Below are 16,199 nucleotides of genomic sequence, written 5' to 3'. Positions count from 1 at the left end.
AGAATTTCCTTAAACCTTTATAATATTAGCTGGCAGTGTAGATGTAATGAGATTGATGAGTGATGATAGCCGCATATTCCCACACTTAGAATATTTAATCTGTGCATTTTATTCCTGCACATACCAACACTTAACAGCTGTGTTAGAAGTCAGTAGAAGTCATTCTGAGAAATATTGCTTTATACATTAATTTGTATTTTCTTTAAAGCCAGATGCTGTTTCTTGTGGTTACTGTTTTTTGGGGATGCCTTTTTTTTGTCATTGTCATCATTCTGCCATTTCCACGCCTGTTGAGCCCTGTGTACCTTAGCAGACACCATTCCTCTAATAATCATGTTACGAAGGTTCGTCATCTCTATTTCAGAGATGAAGGAAGTACCAGTATTAGTGCACACATGTAATCCTAGCCACCAGGAAACTAATGTGGGAAGATTCTGAGTTCCAGACCAGCCATGGTAAGACATGGTCTTAAACAGAACGACAAAAGACACATTGACTCTCAGTCACATAACACTTGCTTAAGACATCAAACTAATACTTAGGAGGGTCAAATTTGAATTTGCCAGGTCTGGAGCTGACTGCAGCAAGTAGTGGTTTAAATAGAGAGTGGTATCTAACCTGTACTTTGTGCCCCTGGCCAAGGCTCATGCTAACCCTAATTTGCCCATAAACATCTTATTTATCCTATATTTGTTCCTCCATGAGTCTTTTTATTTCCAATATAGAGCAGCTTCTATTCTATCTCATTTACTTTTCTTTGGTAATTTTCCTTCCAGATGGTATCTCTGTGGCTTTGGAGCCTGTCCTGGAACTAGCTCTCGTAGACCAGGTTGGCCTCGAACTCACAGAGATCCGCCAGCCTCTGCCTCCTGAGTGCTGGGATTAAAGGCGTGCGCCACCACCGCCCGGCTCTTCTTTGGTAATTTTTTTTAGAATGCCTATTTCAGATGTTCATGCTTCTGTTTTAAAAAAAAATCATAGCTAATGTATGTTAGACTTCCGGGGCACCTTAAAGAGACAGAAGACAGAAAGAAATCGGTCTGACCTCAGCAGAAAGGACTGTTTGAAGCAGGGAAGGACAGACCTAGATGTGTGTAGATGGTGTTCTGCAAGAGGAAAGGGGACTTGGAGTTTATGTAGGGTTTTGGAAATGGGAAGTTAGGTGCAACTTCAGGGACCTCCATACAGTCCCTATACCTGCTGGAATTGTTTGTCTAGACAAGGCCATTTTATCTTGCCCTGAATTCTGCCTTGTTCCTCCTACCAGGGGCTACCATGATTCAGCTTTCAGGATGCAGATGATAGTGGTGGCTGAGTTAGGCAATGGTGGTGAGGGCACAGGGACTGGAGTTTCATCATGGGGTGGGGGATTTTAGCAAGTCTTAGTGCAAAGGGAATCACCTTGGTCAGGGTCTGGCAGAGTTTGTTCAGGGTTTATTCCAAAAGTGTGGTCAGAGATAGGGAAGTCTGCTGCAAATGTCATTACAGTGAGAAAAGTATGTATTTAGTATATTTATATGATAGAATTTTAATGTCTCCCTACCTGAGGGTTTGTTAGAATAGAAACACTTCATTTCCTATTTCTTCTTGCTTACCCTTCCTTTCTCATCATCTCTCCCTTTACGTTTCTCCCTCGTATAGTCTAGACTGATCTGTTATTTGTTTAAAGTCTTAATGTGTTTTCAGATTACATTACTTAGAATCAGGCTGTTTACACATGTTTATAGCCAGATCAGTTTAGGGAAAACGTAATGTTTTATTTTCATACAGAAGGTAAAATAATTTCTAGTTTTATATTTGTTTTTTGATTTCTCATATCCTCTTTTCTCACAATATTGCTCAAATTGGTCTCACATTTTTTGTGTTCAAGTTATTCTTCTGTCTTAACCTTGCTAGTAAGTTTGCAGTCCTCATGTTTCTCTTCCTTATCCTCTTCCTCTACTTTTGCCTCCTCTTCCTTCCCCCACCACTAAGCAACATTCCCTACTTATTCCTCTTCCTGCTTGTGGATTCCATAACTCACTTTTCTACAGGTTGAAAGACAACTGTTCTTTTTTCAATTTATAATCTGCTGTGGTTTTCATTAATACATTCATTGTGGCCTTTGAATGTAAAGCTGTTTAGAGTAAATTGAAATATATTGCCAGGTATATTGTCATTTATTTCTTGGAAGATTTAATAAATCATAATAAAACTCATAATTTTGTGTAGAAACTAAAAAATAGTTCTAAAGAAGTGTAATAGTGTTTGCCAAATATTTTTCTCTGCTAATAATCTCCTAACACAACAGACTACAACAGAAATACTCCCTGAAAATTAAGTGTCTGCCTGTCAGTATTTTAATTAAACACACATGACAGGAGTTGACTTCAGCCTTCTTCACAGCCAGAAACAACAGTGTTGTTTCAAGTGAGGGAAGATGGGGCAACTGGTTTATTTCTGTGAGAAGACACCATCAGTTCCCACACGATACCTCATTTATCTGTGAGTAGACAAAATATTCCATAGGAATTTAAAATGTGACGAGAAAGTATTTGTAAATTATGTAATGTATAGTAATAAATGTTTAAAAGTAGGATTAATACAGAAAATACTTAGAAGGGATAAATTGAAATTTTTTAAAGCAGTCAGAATTCTATCAAAAATTAGAAAACAATGATTTGGAAGCTTAATTTCGAGTAAATAATACCGTTATAAGTTGATTTATTAAGATTTCCTTAATATTGACATACGTTCAAAACCTTGCCTTATTACAAATAAAGTGATTTGTTCTCATTTATCATCAGAGCAAACTGTCTTGTAAGATAAATTCTGAAAAAAGTATAGATTAGAGTAGAAGGAGATGTAATCAAGTAGTTCTCAGCTGTTTCTAGGTTATGATTCTGCTTCTGTTTTATATTAACAGTTATGTAATTTGGGGCCAGAATTGTAAACAAATAGGCAGAATAATGGAAATAAGCTACAGAAAACTGCTTTCTGCTACATATGTGACTGTGTAATTGATACATCCTTGAAGTGGAGGCAGGAAAGGACACACACACACATGGGGGGGGGGACACACAGAGTGAGTTGTTTGATAGTTTGATAGAGGAAACTCTTGAATTTTGTGGTTAAAACCTTCTCATTTATATCAGATATCTTAAAGTGAAGACAAGAAAGAAGTGAAGAAAGTAAGGGTAGGTAAAGGATAAAATAAAAGGAACGCCTCTCTCACACATTCCTGATATGAACTATCTTTTGATCAATGTTTGGACCGATCATGAGGCTACAATTTTGTCCTACTGTAAAATTTCAGGGCCAATGAATCTTTTTTACATTATCTTCCTTGTGATGTTACTTTCGCTGTCAAATGTTTGCCTGGCCTGCTGTAGGTACTTCTGAACACACCTTATTGGCCATATCGCCATTGTCATTTGTTTCTTCCTGCAAATGAATTAATGGAAAATAGGTTTATTTTAAGTGTCAAGACCATTTGAAAAGCTTCTGAGGCAATTGCTAAAATTAGAGCTTCAGTAAAGATTTAAGAATTCTTTGGAATATGTACACACTCCTATAAATTTTGTTTTTTCAACATAATTTTATTAAAATTATTCAGTGCTACATCATTCAAACTTTTTTATACATACCTAAAATTTGATTCTACATTATTAAGTAATAGTAATTTTTAACTTTTTCCTGTCTTGCAAAGAATTGCTTCTTTTTTTTTTTTTTGCGCCCTATTAAATGCTTAACAGGAGCAGGAGAGATGGCTCAATGGTTAAGAACACTTACTGCACTTGCAGAGGGCCCACAGTGGTGGGTGGGGTGTCCCTTTCCAGAGGATCTGATGCCTTCTGACCATCAGTGACTCCTGCATGCATGTGGTACACAAAACTCATGCCCACACTTGATCTTAAGTAATTTTTATTGTCACTTAATTACTATTGACTTTGGAGAAGTTATTTATCTTTCTGAACCTTGGTGTTAAGGTTTTCTTGAGGCTCAAATGGAAGATTGTATGTAAGCAAATGGTACACTTGTATTTGCAGATTGTTGTTATTGTTTCTGTTTATTGCACTGTTAATAGCTTAACCAAAGCCTCCACATACTAGGCAAGACAAGCAGTGTTGTTATATAAAACTTTGTCTCTAGAGTTTTTTTTTTTAAGTTTAGCTTAATGAATAATTACTGTTCAGAATATATAAGTTTCTGATTATTTTAAACAAATTCACACTAGTGTAGTCCACTAACAATAGAAGTTGAAAGATCTGAACTTTGTGTTCTTGAGTTTAAAATGAGAAAAGAGAGCCGGCTAGGAGTGTAACTGCTTAGAGTGAACCAGGCTTTGGGATTGATCCTGGGAATCTCAGTGCTGGAATAAATCTTTAGATTGTCTACTCATGACTAAGTGAAAGCACTAAGTAAAAATGAGATTAATTCACAGAACACAGCTCTCTCGTGCTGTGAAACAACCCTAGAGATGGAGTGCTCTAGTTCCTAGAGGTAATTTGAGCAATTACCCTAGTTCTGTTCCCAGTTCTAGTCAAAGACTGGGGACTGGAGAGGTGACTCAGCAGCTAAGAGAGCATAGGGCTCTTGCAAAGGACTCAAGCTCAGTTTCTCGCACCCACATGCCTGTAACTCCAGCTTCAGGGGACTCTGATGCTTCTGACCTTCACAAGCACAATCACAGCCACACAGAGAAGACATACATATAAATAAAAATAAATTTTAAAAAATGTTCCCAGATGCTTGCCCAGATTCTTAAGTATTTGAAAATAGACTCTTGCTTCCTATTACCTATTTTTGGTTTGTTAGTCTTTCAGAAAATCTCCTTATGAAGCCCAAATTGGCCTGGAACTCCCTATGTAGACCATGCTGTGTTCTAACTTGGATGCTTCTGCCTCCCACTCTGAGCACTGGAACTATAAGGTTGTGCCCTCATGCCCGATCATATTGCCTGTCTTATAGTCTTCCATCTGTTTTCTATTTTTAGGAGCTAGCTAAGACTGGAAAAAAGTCAGGAGGTGAATTTAAGGAGCTGTGTTTTTTTATTATATGCCAAAACCAATATACTTGATTCCTGTTAGTATATGTAATCAGCATTTAAATCACATGAAATTTGATATGATAGTGGGAACTTAAAATGATTTCTACTGAGAATCAAGTAAAGAAGAACTAATTACACTGTAGCAGTGAGGGATTTAATCTAGATATGAAGAAATGCTTTATTAGGAAAGTTGTGACCCCTATAATTTATTACCAAAGCCAGACTTGCCATGCTACCTCTGCTGCGCAGTAGAGTATCACCCTCCTTGGCCTGTGTACCTCTCTGCCTCAGCATTCCCTTTGCTTGCTTCCTGCATGGCCCTCACAGTCTCTCTCACTAGCCCTGTGGTTCTTCCATCTGTTTTCCTCTGTACAAGATTCTTCTTTGTCCATTGCCCATGTACAGTGAGGATGAAGGAAATCTTATTCTGTCCTTTGTGTTATTTCTGTTTCGTCTCTGTCTTGGGTTTTATTTTGCTTTGCTGTGTTTTAAGGTGCTAGAGATTGAGCTAGCCTAGTGGATCTTAAGTATGTTCTACGTGGGTATACCCCACTGAGTACAATAACCCCGTATTCACCTTAATTTCAGAAGAACATGTCACATTTGACAGGACAGATTTGTTCTGTCTAATAGGATGGTTTGAAACTCCTGACATTGTTTACTGTTAAAGAACTTATATAGATATACGTTATAGGTGCAACCATCAGCGAAGGGAGTATTTTTTCTCTTTCTTTTCTTTCTTCTTTCTTTCCTTCTTTCCTTCTTTCTTTCTTTCTTTCTTTCTTTCTTTCTTTCTTTCTTCCTTTCTTTCTTGTTATTTTGTTTTTGTTTTTCGAGACAGGGTTTCTCTGTGTAGCTTTGATGCCTGCCCTGAAACTCGCTCTTGTAGACCATGCTGGCTTCAAACTCACAGAGATCCGCCTGCCTCTGCCTCCCAAGTGCTGGGATTCAAGAAGGGCAATAACTATGTAATTCAGCCAGATACTCATAGATTTCAGTCAGTAATGGTTGGTAATACCTGAGTTTCAGTGCAAGTGATCTCAGTTTCGTTGACTAACATTGACTCAGTAACATTGACTAACACAATGCATTTCTAGTTTTGGTGAAAATTTTTTACTAATTAAAGAAAAAACATGGAAACAAACATGATTGGGACTTGATAGACTTGAGTATTGGTGTAAAGAACACTACTTGGAACAAGTTTAAATTGGTCTTAAACGTAGTTGAAATTTGTAGGTATTTCTAGAATTAGTGTAGTTCTCATGTTTTCTCACTAGTTGCTTTCATCTTTTTGACTTATTATTTTATGTATGGGTATTTTGCCTTCATGCATGTCTGTTCATTGCTTGTGTTTCTGGTTCCCATTAAGGCCAGAAGAGAGCATCTGATCACCTGGAACTGGACTTGCAGATGGTTATGAGCTGCCATGTGGATGCTGGGAATTGAACCCCGGTCCTGGAAAAGCATCCAGTGCTCTTAACCATGAAGTCATCTCTCCAGCTCCTACTCTTATTCTTGAATATACATAGGTCCCATGTCAAAAGTGTCTTTAAGTTTCAGCTATAATATTACTATTCTCTGGCTGCCTATACCTGTGGATCTTACCTTGTTCTCAAGCCCCTGAGTGAAAGGCAGCTCTAGAGTGGTTTTTCCCTTTGAGTTATAAATTGCAGTTTTAACAGCTTTAGAAATCAGTGTCGATAGACTTGCTAGACATGATCTTTCTTTAGGTCTCAGATGCCATCAACAGCAGAAACCTAATTTCTTCACATTTGAAATTTCCTATTTATTGTCTGAACAATATCTAATTTGTTTGTTTTTGAGACAGGGTCTCTACTATGTAGCTCATCTTAGACGTTCTATGTAGCACAATTAATAAAAAACCCAAAGACGGATAGTGGGGTTCAGCCTGAAGATCAGAAAAGCAAAACAGCCAGTCACTGGCTCTTACCTTAGTCCAAAATGGTGGTCCTGCCTCCATGAATCCTCAGAATGAGGTTGACTAAGAGCTGTCTCTTCACGTCTTATATTCCTCTTTAGGGCTGAAATTAAAGGCATGCACCACTGCTGCCCAGTTTCTATGGCAAACTAGTGTGGCTACTGGGATTAAAAGTGTGTGTCTGTAAGGCTGACCAGTGAGGCTCTTTTACTCTCAGATCTTCAGACAAGCTGTATTTGTTAAAATACAAATGTATTTGGTAAAATACAAATATCACTACACTTCTGGAACGTACTTTGTAGACCAGCCTGACCTCAAACTCAACAGAGAACTTGCCTTCAGCCTCTAGAGTGCTGAGACTAAAGGCATGTGCCACCATGCCTAGCCTCTGAATGTATCTTTTTTAAAAAATATTTATTTATTAAGTATACAATAGTCTGTTTGCATATGTCCCTGCAGGCCAGAAGAGGGCACCATATTTCATTACAGATGGTTGTGAGCCACCCTGTGGTTGCTGGGAATTGAATTCAGGACCTTTGGAAGTGTAGCCAGTGCTCTTAACCTCTGAGCCATCTCTCAAGCCTTCCGAATGAATCTTAACTCTGCTAATCTTCCAAAGTAATGGTGCTGGTCTCAAGCATTCTCTCTCAGTCAGCATTCCTAGTCTAGGCATTTCCTCCTACTTCCCAACTTGGCTTTCCCTGCTTATGATTACACCATCTGATTTACTTGAAAAAAATATTTGTGTATTTTATTTTAAATCTGAAAATAAAAATAAAGGTGGCAGATAATTGCCGAGGAGGGGGTAGAATAGCAAAGCAAACATAAGAAACGTATATATTAGAGGCTATAGAGATGGCTCAGCAGCTTGGAGTACTTACTGTTAGTCCAGAGGACTCAGATTCATTTCCCACCAAATAGTGTCTCACAGCAGTCTGTAGCTCCAGCTCCAGGGAATCAAGTGCTCTTTTCTGGCCTCCGAAAGCATCAGGTACATACATGGTGCATAGACAAATATGTAAGTAAAATATCCATAATATAAAACACATAAAAATAAATACATCTTTTTAGAAAAAGTGGTTAAGAAAACAGATATGAATAATAGTCCCAAATACATCATTTCTTATGGTATGCTTATGTGAATACCTTAAGTCAATGGTTCTAATTCAGAAGATGGTCCATTATAGCCAACTTAATACTTTTACTATAGACCCTGAAATTGGGATTGAATTGTGGTAGAATTTTTGGACATACAACTCTTCTAAATTTCTTTAGTATTTTTTTCAGGGGAGAGCAGATGTGTATATATGTCTGTACATACATATGCTCATGGTGTGTGGAAGCCAGAGGTTGACATCCAGGGTCTTCTTCAATTGCTCTTTACCTCATTTTACTGAAGCAGGGTCTCTGACTAAACCTAGAGCTTGCCAAATCAACTAGTCTAGGTAGCCAGTTTGCCCCAGGAGCCTTGTCTCTCCTTCACAGGGCCAACATAAGCAGTGGGTGCTGGGGAACAGAACTCTGGTCCTCATGTTTGTACAGCAAATACTTTATACTATGAGCCATCTTTAGTTATTGTTATAGATACCTTCAATTAAAAGCTATTATTCTAAAATAACAATTAAATTATATTCAGTATGTTACACTTAAGACTGCAGGAATATCAATATAATCAGTGAAATCCCAGTTATTATGGATAAATTAATTGAAAAAAGAAATGCAAATGATCATATCTTAATATGTTCACCAAAGAACAGAAGATCAGTAATCCTTAATTTGGTATGTTTCAAAGCAGGCACTTGTTGACAGAGGTTTCTGTCCAGTCTGGTCCTGCAGCCATGCAGTTCCAAAACACACATAGGTCTACGTTAATTATAAACTGGATGACCTATTAGCTCATGCGTCTTAATAACTAACTTTTACATCTTAAATTAACCCATAATTTTTGTCTGTGTTAGCCCCATGGCTTGGTACTTTATATTAGTATAGCATTCTCATCTTGATTCCTCTGCGTGTGGGTGCTGACTGCAGACTGAGCCTTTTCTTTTCCCCAGAATTCTCCTATTCTGGTCACCCCGCCTATACTTCCTGCCTGGCTACTGGCCAATCAGTGTTTTATTAAACCAATACAAGCAACAAATCTTTACAGGATACAAGACCATTGTTCCACAGGCACTCACAGTCATTGCTTATAGCAATATGAGTTGGTACAGATCTGGGATGCGATGTGTATCTAAGTCTTAAGTATTTTTACTTCAGTAAGCTTACCCTAGAGGTTTATTCTAATCATTAGTATTTCAGTTACAAAATTTAACAGTGTCCCTATGTGATTGGATTTGCCCCCCCCCAAAAAACTGGCAAAGCTACATAGTATGTAGGAATGCCAGTAATTATAGCAAATAGGTGAAAATATAGCTAATTTTTAAAAATATATTATTAGTATGTCATTGTTAAGTAGCTTTAGTGTACAGGAGAGATTTCCCAACAACTTTTTAGTCTTAAAAATAATTCCATTGTCCCTGGAATTGCAGAGACCCCACAGTTCCCTTCTTGACTAAGGTTGCTTATTAGTTTAAGTCTGCAGTGAAGCCTGAGGCTCCTCACTTGTCTCATTTCTCAGACAAACACCCTGAGCCTCTTTTAGCAGTTATTAACAGTTTTAATAAGACTCCCTGCACTTTGGGAAGTATCTGTAGTCCCAAAAGATTGTGGACAGTTACCTTAACTGCTCTGTAGATTTCATACTTTTTCTAAGTTACTTAAATGTTTTCCTGTATTGCACTAAAGATAAAGTTCTTTTTTAATATGGTCACCTCTTAGAATTTGGTAGATTCATAAAATCCATATTCTGGTCTACTCTTGTAAATATAACAATTGTGTGTGCCTAAACTCTGGCTCACAAGTCTTGTATAGCTCTGGAACAAGCTCCTAGGTTAGTATAGTTTTTCCCAGTTTTGATTCATTTTAAAATGTTGATAGCCATGTAACTTTCCATTGTGCTGTGTAGTTAATGAGGGGTTTGTGTGTGTGCTCACTCATACACAAGACAAAAACAAGGGCCACTGGGGCTGTTTTGATTTGGGAGAGAAAGATAAGAACTACAAGAATCAGCTGAAGTACTTTTAAAACCTGTTTCCAATTTACCTGGGAGGGTACAGGGACTTCCCACCAAGGCTGACAGCCTGAGTTCGGCTCACCTAAAGCAAGGCAAGAATTGATGCCTGCAAGTTGTCCTCTGACCTCCACACACATGCATCCCACACACAAATACAAAATTAATGTAAATTTTAAAATTTTAACTGCTATTAAATGGTGGCATACAAGATGAATGAGCGTTGGTAGCTTTAGAACTAACAAGAGTTCAGGCATTTCCCCATGTGACTGTACATAACAGTGCCCACTATATTGTGTCTTTGCCATACTCATTTGCAAGTTTAGTCTTCATCAAAAATCACAAAAGACTCGTTGTTTTAGAGAAATAAGAATGGAACATATGCCAAAAATTGTGAATAATTTTGAGAGTCAAGACTTTTTAAAGGCTTTTAAAACATTGTCATTTTAATACTCTCCGCACGTGTGTGCGTGGGCGCGCATGCACACGAACACACAACCATGTTGGGGAACGGGGAAAGCTACTAATAGTTCTTAAGCATTTGGGTCTAATCATTATCTGGAACATGAGTGTGCTGTGTATGCGTACCAAAAGGTATAAAATGTGTGCTGTGTATGTGTATCAGTAGGCATGGAAAACACACAGAGACCAGAAGTTTACACATTTTAAAAGACACACACACACATTTATTAGTTTTGTAGACAACAAAAGGAGTTGCTTGTGATGGCTAGCTTGTTTGTTTTGTCAACTTGGTACAAGCTAGTTATCTGAGAAGAGGGAACCTGAGTTGAGAAAATGCCCCCCATAAGACTGGCCTGTAAGCAGGTCTGTGGGACATCTTCTTAAGTGGTGATCTATGTGGGGGTGGCCCAGCCACTCTGTGCTGAAGGACCTGGAATGTGTAGGAAAGCAGGCTGAGCAAGGCATAGGGAGCAATCCAGTAAGCAGTGTTCCTCCATGGAGTCTGCCCCAATTCCTCCCTTCAGGTTCCTGCCCTTCTTACATTCCTGCCCTGCCCTCCCTCAGGTACAGATTGTTTCGTGGAAGTGTAACATGAAATAAGACCTTTCCTCTACAGGTGGCATTTGATTCTGATACGTTATCAAAGCAGTGGAAGCCCTAAGGTGTTTGTAATATGAATATACTTCATTCTTCCTACTAAATCAGTTTTGCAAATAATAGTGAGTATTGGTAAGGACATTGCTAATATAATATAAATTAGAAAAAATATCCTAAAATGAATTGGGCTGTTTTTTTCCTTTCTTTTTCTCAAGACAGGGTTTCTCTTTGTAACAGTCCTAGCTGTTCTAGAACTCGCTTTGTAGACCAGGCTGGCCTCAAACTCACTGAGGTCCTCCAGGCATGTGCCACCACTGCCTGGCTGAGTTTGAATTATTTTGTTTGTTTGGTTGGTTGGTTGGTTGGTTTTTTTCTGTGCTGCAGCTCTAGCTGACCTGGAACTCACTTTGTAGACAAGACTACGAACTTGCAGAGATCCGCCTATCTCTGCCTCCTGGGTGCTGGGATTAAAGGCGTGCACCACCACTGCCTGACAAGTTTGTCTTTTAAATAGAATCTTAAGTAAAAGTTCTATTTCTAGGAAATTAAATTCATTTGTTTATTTTATATGTGTGGATATTTTGCCTGTGTGTATGTCTGTGCACCATCTATAAACCTGGTGTCTGCAGAAGCCAGAATAGATTGTTGGATACTCTGGAACTTGAGTTACAAACAGTTGTGAGCTGCAATGTGGGTGCGTGGGAATCAAACCTGGGTCCTTGGGAAGAGCAGCCAGTGAGTGCTCTTAACTACTAAGTCAACTTTCTAGTACCTGTTTCTAAAAATCATCTTGACAGATTCTCAGGCAAATTTATATGTAGCAATAAGTTTTTTGTACTGAAATATTTATTATTGCTTATAAATATAAAATGGAAGCATCCTAGATGTTGAAATTTAATGATTATTCTAAGTTGTGCTTTAGCTTTGTAAAATATGATGGACCTACCTATTACTTGTAATGTTCTTCTAAAAATAGTGATTTGGGAAAGCAGTTACACTTACTGTTAAATGAAAAAAGATGCTAAGAGGTGAAATTTTTCTAGATAGTTGAATTGTTGATATTTTTTATTTTAATTTTGTATTCCCTCATTTATTTTTATAGTAAGAATGCATTTTTCTTATATTTTTTGGTTGTGAGCCTAGCCTTTAACGGCTGAGCCATCTCTTCAGCCCAAGAGTGCATTTTTCTGTTTAAAATACTTTCTTGAGTAAATGCAAGTTATTATGTTTTATAGCTTTAACAGTTATGTAGTATTAGTAAAATAACAATGACACTTAAAACTATGCAAACTAGTTTTACCCTAAAGATAAAGTTTTACTGGTTTAAGAAATTTATCTTAAAATGTGTTGAATTTAAGCCAAAACAACTAATTTGGGGACAACTTTCCTTTTCCTACCAGAAATTGAAGACTTGTTTTCCTCGCTTAAACACATCCAGCACACTTTGGTTGATTCCCAGAGCCAGGAGGATATCTCACTGCTTTTACAGCTCGTACAAAACAGAGATTTTCAGAATGCGTTCAAGATACACAATGCTGTCACAGTGCACATGAGCAAGGCCAGTCCCCCATTTCCTCTTATCTCCAATGTACAAGACCTTGTACAAGAGGTACGTGTCTGAACGTCTTGTTGATATCCACTGGCTATTTATTAGTCAAAGCAGACTGACAAGGCTGAAGTCATTATTGTCTGAGGTAATTGATAATGGTCACCTGCTAAGAATTGTAATGGGAAATGAGAAAAAACTGCTGCATGCATTATGTTCAGAAAGTATTTATAACCTAGTTAATATTGATCTTGAAGAGTTAATTTATATATAAAATAAGTATAGAGAGTAACATGTTTCAGTTTTAATACACTTAGTATGGTTTTCTTTAACCATTATATAGTATAAACTCAGATAAAATAATAATCCTTAATCAGGAATTATAACTAACTCTTTATTGACAATTTGGGGATTTTTCTTATGAAAATAGTATGTTGCAGATCATCAATTTGTATTATTTTATGTGTGCATGTTTCACCTGCATGTATGTCTGTGTACCCTATGATTGCACTGCCTATAGAGGCCAGAAGAGTGTGTCTGATCCCCGGGGACTAGAGTTACAGATAGGAGTTACAGGAAGTTGATAGCTGTCGTGTGGATGCTGGCAGTTGAACCCAGGTCCCCTGGAAGAGGAGCCCATGCCCTGATTGCTGACCTTCTCTCCAGCCCGTATTATCCAGTGCTACTGCTCTATAAAAGTTACTTTTTTTAATATGTTCCTTTTAAAGTCTAGATTCAGATACTAGTTGGTGGTCGGTGTTTAATATGTCCCCAAGCATCTTTCACACTGAAGGTTTTAAACATTACAAATAAGCTCTTATTTCAGAACATTATGCAGTTTGTCGTTATAGAATTTCAGATTATTTTAATCTTACAAAAAATAATTCTGAAAACATCAAATAAATGTATTTAATTGAGTCCACGAAATATAGAAAAGGGAATGGGAGTGAGTACTATTTCTAAGAGCTACAGACTATATGTTAAGTTAGGAGATACTTTATATATGAGCATAGTTTCCCTAAGGGAGGTGTTTTCCTGGTTGAAATGCCTAAGATGGCAAAACTTTACATGCAGTGTAATAGGAAGATCTTCTGTTGTTCAGGGCAGAGTGCCATATGGACCTGTTTATAGAAAGGAAGAACTGGCCATCTATAAGAGTTTCAAAGAGCTGTTGGACTCCTATTCTGTGAACTCACCTTTTACTGTTGAAATTAGTTGTATGATATTATTTTCACTGAGGGAATTGTTGAGCACCAGGTATAGCTTGGTGTTCTAACCCTTTTCTACCATATATGAGGCCCTAGGTTCAATCCACAGCATTGCAGGAAATACAATTTTTTTTTAATTAAAAATACCACTTCTTTTCCATTTATTTAAATTTTTTTGTTTGTTTAAGGTAACTTAAATGGTTTTGCTGAAAGTTTTTTAAAAAACATATTGAGGCAGGTATGGTATCTCAGTATCTCATAGCTTTAAATCCAGCACTCAAAGGATCTCTAGACCAACCTGGTCTACAGAGTGAGTTCCAGAACTGCCAAGGCTTTTTTCTACAAGGTTTCTCTGTAGTTTTTTGGAATCTGTCCTGGAACTCACTCTGTTCGAGGCTGGCCTCAAACTCATAGAGATCCATCTGCCTCTGCCTTTTGAGTGCTGGGATTAAAGATGTGTGCCACCCCCGCCTAGCAAGATTGATTTTTTTATGCATGTGAGTACTCTATCTGCATGTATTCCTTTATGCCAGAAGAGGGCATCAGATCCCAGTATAGATGGTTGTGAGCCACTATGTGGTTGCTGAGAATTGAACTCAGGACCTGTGGCAGAGCAGTCAGTACTCTTAACCAGTGAGCTGTCTTTCCAGCCCCAATTTACACTTTTTCAAAAGAAAAGATTGATAACTTGAATTTCATGGAATAAACTTGCTCATCTAAAACATCTATGAGTAAAATGTAAGCCAACATATCAGGAAACAGAATTTAATTTTTCTTTTCTTTTTTACTTTGAAATACTGGGGGGGGGTGTATATACGTGTGTGTGTGTGAGAGAGAGAGAGGGAGAGAGAGAGAGAGAGAGAGAGAGAGAGAGAGAGAGAGAGAGAGAGAGAGAGAGAGACTTCTCTTGTGGTAGCGTGAGCACAGGATTGTGGGGAGACAGTATGGCATATATGGGAACCAGTGGTTTAATGGTGGACCCTAGGCATGAGTAAGATCAGGGCTGGAAAAGAGGCAAGAATCAGGTGATGCTTAATGCTAAGGATCTTCTACTCCATCCTGTAAGTGACTAGGAAAGAGGCAGTGAGGATGACAGTGGTCAGAAACAGGTGCTGGAGACAGAGTTAGAACCCATAACGCATGCACACATAAACTCCGCGGTCCTTACCCTCTAACCTCACAAAGCAGCACCACCAGATGAGGAAAAGATGTGCAAAAATATGAGCGGGGGGGGGGGGTCATTTTACATCAAACCATGACAGTGTCTGATTTCCTCTGTTCAGTGTAATCTTGAGGTTCATCTCTTCTGTGCTTATATCAAACCCAACAGCTCACACATGGTAAGCACATTGCCACTCACTTGAGTTCCAGCCCCAGTAGTTAGTAATGTTTTGAGTAGTATTCTATTGTGTGACTATCCCATAAATGTGTTTGGTCACTTAAACCTGTTGAGATTGTTTCCTATTACTGGTTCAATTTAATTTTTTTTTACATTTATTTGTTTATTGTGTGTGTGCGTGTACATGCTGTGTGTGAATGTAGAGATCAGAGCAGAACTTTCAGGAGTCAGTTCCCCTTCCTCCACGTGCATTCTGAGACTTGAACTTGGGTTGTCAGGTGTTGTCAGGTTGATAGCAAGTGCCTTTACCCTCTGAACCAGCTTGCCAGCTTTCCGGTTACTGATCCTCAAATGTGAGGTGTAGTGGTGTCTTTTTAATATATTCTGATTATATGCTTTGGGAAGGGGACAGTAACATGTAAGAGCAGTCCTTCAGCTCATGATGTGTGTTGACGCTAGGTTTGGGGGCTTGCTGGTAGAGAAGGGAGTGTTTATCAGAGTTCTAGTTTTCTTGTTTTGTTTTAGTTTTTCAAGACGGGGTTTCTCTATGTAGCCCTAGTTCTGGAACTCACTCTGTAGACCAGGCTGGCCTCAAACTCAGACATCCGCCTGCCTCTGCCTCCTGAGTGCTACAATTAAAGGCATGTGGCACCACTGCCCGACTTCTGTTTTTTTTGTTTTGTTTTGTTTTTTAAAGAAAGATTTCAGAGATGCTTAGGAACTGACTTAAAAGTAGAAACAGGCCAGGTGGTGGTGATGCACTCGGGAGGCAGAGACAGGTGAATCTCTGTGAGTTCGAGACCAGCCTGGTCTCAAGAGCTAGTTCCAGGACAGGCTCCGAAGCTACAGAGAAACCCTGTCTCGAAAGACAAACAAACAAACAAATAAAGAGTAGAAGCAGGAAAAAAGTGTTGTCTGTAGAATATTATTATTGGATTGATTTGTAGCTTTTATAAAGTCTTGATAT

At 38.2% G+C, this 16,199-nt stretch overlaps 1 protein-coding gene across 1 annotated transcript in view; it reads left to right on the top strand.

Moving 5' to 3' along the window:
- The window catches only part of Pals1 (protein associated with LIN7 1, MAGUK p55 family member), an 88,780-nt gene that overhangs the window by 46,763 nt on the left and 25,818 nt on the right, over positions 1-16,199 (top strand). Inside the window, exon 5 of the mRNA XM_050158606.1 lies at positions 12,540-12,748. Within this exon, the coding sequence (XP_050014563.1) occupies positions 12,540-12,748 (209 nt within the window). The remainder of the gene's footprint in view (positions 1-12,539; positions 12,749-16,199) is intronic.

Source organism: Alexandromys fortis, unplaced genomic scaffold, assembly GCF_014885135.2.
Source record: "Alexandromys fortis isolate MF-2015 unplaced genomic scaffold, M_Fortis_MF-2015_v1.1 scaffold_99, whole genome shotgun sequence".
In the NCBI taxonomy this organism is placed as follows: Eukaryota; Metazoa; Chordata; class Mammalia; order Rodentia; family Cricetidae; genus Alexandromys; species Alexandromys fortis.
This window is presented reverse-complemented; position numbering and strand designations above follow the sequence as displayed.